Genomic DNA, 5,339 nt, shown 5'->3' on the forward strand with positions numbered 1-5,339 from the left:
GGGGGTACAGTAACGTGAAAGTACAGTACAAGAGAAGTTAAATATTTAAAAAATGCACAGCAAATAACAATACTAGATGAATAATTAAAAAAAGATACAGAAAGATAAAGAAAACTTAAAAAATATATTTTAATATAAAAAAAAACATAGGGATCATTCTATGAAACAGGTGCCTTTTCCAGTTTCATGTTAGTGATTCTCATTAATTTTATAATAATGCATGTTTTTTTACTGCATTGTGCCATTTCAAGCTAAACTGAGACATTTTAACATTATACAAAGTATGAAAAAGATGACTTAGCCTTGATGAGGATCTCTTGGTGTCATTATCATATGTATGTATGTGTGTATTTATTTATCGAATAGTTTATTACTAAAAAGGTTGACACAAGCTGGAGACTTTTTCATTTTTTTTTCCCCCATTAAATTTTTGCATCATTTATGTTGATGTGTTTAAAATAATGTTTGGAAAAATGGCCCGTATATTAATCTCTAAGCCGCCCTTACAACTCTCTCTCTCTGCACGCACACACACACACACACACACACACACCCTCTCTCTCTCTCTCTCTCTCTCTCTCTCTCCACACACACACACACCCACACACACACACACACACACACACACACACACACACACACACACGCATTGTGTTTTCATGTTTTATGGGGGACATTCCATAGGCGTAATGACGCGCACGGTGCCACAGCCTCTTTCCGTTCCTCCCGCGCGGCTGCACGGACGCTCGGATCGTTGGAATACTTCTGCTTTCACTGGAAATGTGGCATACAGCCTATTTGGATACATCCCGCCAGTAGTTTATCCCCCCTTCCAGTGTGACTTTCGCCAGCTCTCGGCAGTCCTCCGGGCTGCTCCGTGTCGGCAGTGAGCAGCAGTAGATCTTTGAGTTTGGATGTTACTGATTGTGTCTCTGTCCAAATGACTGAGAAAGGAACCACCGGGAGACGCTGCTCTCCGTCCCGCGCCTGTACGGCGACCGTCGGGTAAAGTTTGAACGGCAGGGATGATAGTGGTTCATCTTCCGTGAGGTTTGCAAATTATTACAATTTACCACAGCGAGGAAAACACCATCTTCTCTAGACCAAAGGGGACCTCTTTCTGGGATTACTCGTTTACTGGATTTATTCGTAAAACATGAAGACTTTAATTGTTGAGGGTAAGTCATGGACGTCATTTTTAAAAAAAGTTATATTTATTGAATTCGCTGTTGTTTATTTATTATACACAGTTTAACTGCCGCATATGCCACGCGCATTCCCAAATGTCTGTCATGGACGAGAAGGGTGTTATGTGCTTGATTCCCGTTACATATTGCAAACATTGAATCGATTTGCTCATATATTCAGAACTCTCCGTAAAAAATACGATAATGTCGTACTGTTGTACGCGACGCGAACGCGACGCTCCGTTTATAACGCGTTTTAGTTTGACGCGTCGCGAACAGACAGTCTGTCCCGTTGAAAACAAGGGAAGAATCACAGTTGCTTTGTCTTGACACGAGCTTAAACGTATTTCTCAACTCGTTAATGTGCGTTCATGAAGGGATGCGCGAGCTTGAGTATCCGACTAGGTTTACGCTGGGTAGTTTGCTCACGGTTGAGGTTGGTTAGTAGTTTTCTACCGGAGAGGAGACTCTTCCCGTTGTTGATGCAGTGATACAGTTGAAGTACATTGTTTTATATTTCATTCCTTTTTTAAATCAATTTTAATTATGCGTCTCATTTTAGACACTAATAAGTGGGAGGTTTCAAAAAAATGCTGTGTTTTGTCAAGTCGTTTAAGTAAATCTGAGTTGTGGGTAAATCTGCGGTCGTGTCTACTTATTTGCAAATGTTATTTTGGGGGGAGTGGCCATTGGCTTTACACCTGAATATGTAATTACAAAGGCCTGGACAATGAATGAGGGTTTATAAGGATTGTAAATAGTTGTTGTTGATAATTGATAGTTGCGTGTGCAGTTCTGTTCATGCTGTTCCGCGTTTAATGTTAGTGTTTTATTTGATGTATTATTATACAATGATCAAATGTGAAATATGTTTGAGCATTTGTTTTCTTACAGTACCAGTATCTGAAGAAAGGGACGCTAATCGAGTATGCTGACTTTAGTCATTAGAATTGAGCATATGTAACTAAAAATGAGTATGTTCAGCTCATAATATATCTGAAATGTATATGCATATCTTGCTGCAAAATAGTAAAATCAAAAAATTTATTTTCAGTGTAATATCCTCTAGTTTTACATGGTATTTATTGATAAACAGGTCAAGGAAAACGTTATTCTATCAAGTTTTATCATAAGAATTCAGTCTAACATATGGTTTGCATTCTACATCAGGTTAATTCAGAAAGGTGCTGTCCATGGTGCTGAAATCAACAACATAAAGACTCAGAGCTGAGTTCAGCTTCCTGTTTTGCTGTTTTCAACCCAAAGAGGACAGCAGAGCTTTATTAGGGCACTGTAGAAAATGGTTGAAAAACATTTGTACTGCATTATCCCTGGACTAATTAGGCTTTAACAAAGCATTGACGATGTTTGTTTAGCGTGTACCTGTGAGCTCGTGAGCAGATCTAACTAAAGATCACATCACAAGATCACAAGAAGCTTTGGGAGGCACTGAAAAGCAGCAGTGCTCCACCCTATACAGCAGTGATTAAATCTGTAAAGCTCTAAGAATGGAAGCAGCCCACTGCACAACTCTCGTCCAGCAAGCGCAATGCACTCTAGATTAGTTCTTTGCCACAATGCAAAAGGTATTGCAGGAATTCAAGTGAAAAAAAGGTTATCTAGTGTTTCATGCATGACCAACGTCTTGTGCGTCTCCTCGCAGTTTGCTTTCTCACAGGAGTTGTGATGTTGTTTTGGATGCCAGATGGACATGTCCTTCTCACTGTTTGGACCCATTGGGCATCCGTGGCCCCTCCCGCCTCACTGAGCTAACCTGATTGAACTGAAAACACATTAAATATTCCATCATAGTGAGACGGAGAGCGTTAAGGATGAGAAAGAGGGGTAGTCTAGTCGTGCAGATGGGTCTGCCAGGGGTCGAGAGAGGGAAGGTGAGGAGGCATCTTCATTTCCGTACTGTGATGTGTGGCGGTATTGATATTTGGATGATAAATGACGTATGTTTTTGTTTTTGCTGTTTGTTTTGATCCTGTAATTAACGCTAGAGCAAGACTGTGTTGAGTGGTGATAGATAGCCCACTCAGAAAGCTTTTACTCTCTCATTTTCTTTGATTTTCTCACTTTTGGCCCTTGTAAGCAGTAGTCAACCATAAAATAATCTGATTGATTTCAAAATGAGTGAACAGTAGCATGTAGTTTACATGACCTCTGTGCTGAAAGGGGGAAAAACCTAGTCATTACAATTTACTCACACTGTAAAAATATTTTTAAACTATGTTTTATGAGAAAATACTATTTCAGTCTTTATACTTAAAAATTTCAAGTTTAGTTCATTGTTACTTGCCGTTTCTTTGTAATTACTTGTGAAAAAAAACTGCCATAAGCCATGTGACTTGTGCAAGTGTGGAGTCATAAACAGAATGATATTTTTATCCACTGAAAATCTTCCCATCTGCTAAAACTCACAATATTCATTTGCACTTGCTTTCACATTCAAATATGGCTCCTTTAGGTGTAACCAACCAGGTTTTACGTTATTTACACCAATGCCATTAGTGCAAGTTTGATGAATGTGCATCTCTTAGGTTATAATCTTACTATACAGTATAGGTAACATTATATAAATCAACACGTAATACGAAAGCAGAAATCTGGTGAACATGGTTGTCTATAGAAAGGGCAGTGAGTTTAGAAGTGTTTCAGTAGGAAAGCATTGTTAACAGAGAGATGTTTGTGTTTTAAGCTTGTAGCTATTGGGTCTGCAGTTTTGCTTGTGTTTGGAGTCAATGTCTGAAGAGCATTTTTTCCCAAGAAGTTTTTGCCTCTGTTTCAGGCAGGCAGCTGTAAAGATTCCTTTTCCTTCCAGTCAGTCGAAAAATTTATTAAAACTGCTGAAAATATTCCAGCCTGCAGCTCTCCAACGCGAAGAGCTAATTCACTGTGGTGAGCTTTTAGTATAAAGCTTTGTCTTATAACTTTCCCTCAGATTGTCACTCTAAACAAGACCCTCTTCAGAACCATCCATATTTATACAGACAGCAAACAAGCCATTTCCACTCCAGTCTCCTGTTATCAGCCAAATAATGTGGATGATCAGAATACATGGCAGAGAGCAGCAGACTCACAGATAGGCTCTGTTGGAGGGAGGCTCATTCTGCTGAGAGGTCTTTCTGATACAGAGCTTCATCTGCTACTCGCAGGTGTGGAAAAAAGGGTATCAGCTGTTATGAAGACGCATGGGTTGACGTAGGATTAATCAGACTAGCTGTGTTCTGGTTAGTTCTGGGATTTAAAAGATCATGGTAGGACTTAGGGATTTTTTTCCAATAGTGTGCAATGACGTGTGCAGTCTGTTTGTTGTCAACAAATCAAATCTGCCTGATATTGCACTGGATTTACAAGTGTTATTTCTTTCCTGTGTTGTGGTTTGAGTCGGAGTTAATTTTTAAATCATTTTAAATGTAAATTTAAAATTCAAATATTTTTATTTTATTTAAAAAAAGTCATTTAATTTAATAGAAGAAAAAAAAATCATAAAACAGTTAAATAGTACTACCTACTATATGTGTGTGTGTAAACATTTAAATCAGTGATATATATATATATATATATATATATATATATATAGTGGTGTGAAAAAGTGTTGGCCCCCTTCGTGATTTCTTATTTTTTTTGCATGTTTGTCACACTTTAATGTTTCAGATCATCAAACACATTTTGCTTTAAAAAGATAATGCAAGTAACTACAAAATGCAGTTTTTAAATGATGATTTAATTTATTAAGGGAAAAAAGCTGTCCAAACCTATGTGGCCCTACGTGAAAAATTAATTGCCCCCTCCTGTTAAATCATGAAAGAACTGCAATTAACCACATTATTTTAGAAAGCTAAGTTAAATTTGACTAGCCACACCCAGGCCTGATTACTACCAGACCTGTTGAATCAAGAACTCACTTAAATAGAACCTGTCTGATAAAGTAAAGCATGCTTAAAGAGCAACACATCATGCCGTGATCTAAAGAAATTCAAGAACAGATGAGAATCAAAACAGTTGACATGTATCAGTCTGGAAAGGATTATAAAGCCATTTCTAAGGCTTTGGGACTCCAGCGAACCATGGTCAGAGCCATTATCCACAAATTGAGAAAACTTGGAACAATGGTGAACCTTCCCAGGAGTTGCCGGCCAACCA

At 38.3% G+C, this 5,339-nt stretch overlaps 1 protein-coding gene across 1 annotated transcript in view; it reads left to right on the plus strand.

Moving 5' to 3' along the window:
- The first annotated feature begins 698 nt into the window (after positions 1–698).
- Positions 699–5,339, plus strand: part of LOC107573424 (reticulon-4 receptor-like) — a 104,431-nt gene continuing 99,790 nt past the window's right edge. The window contains exon 1 of the mRNA XM_016259862.1: positions 699–1,178. Coding sequence (XP_016115348.1) covers positions 1,157–1,178 — 22 coding nt within the window. The 5' untranslated portion in view covers positions 699–1,156. The remainder of the gene's footprint in view (positions 1,179–5,339) is intronic.

The sequence above is a fragment of the Sinocyclocheilus grahami genome, unplaced genomic scaffold, assembly GCF_001515645.1.
Source record: "Sinocyclocheilus grahami isolate Dianchi unplaced genomic scaffold, SAMN03320097.WGS_v1.1 scaffold1938.1, whole genome shotgun sequence".
NCBI lineage: Eukaryota > Metazoa > Chordata > Actinopteri > Cypriniformes > Cyprinidae > Sinocyclocheilus > Sinocyclocheilus grahami.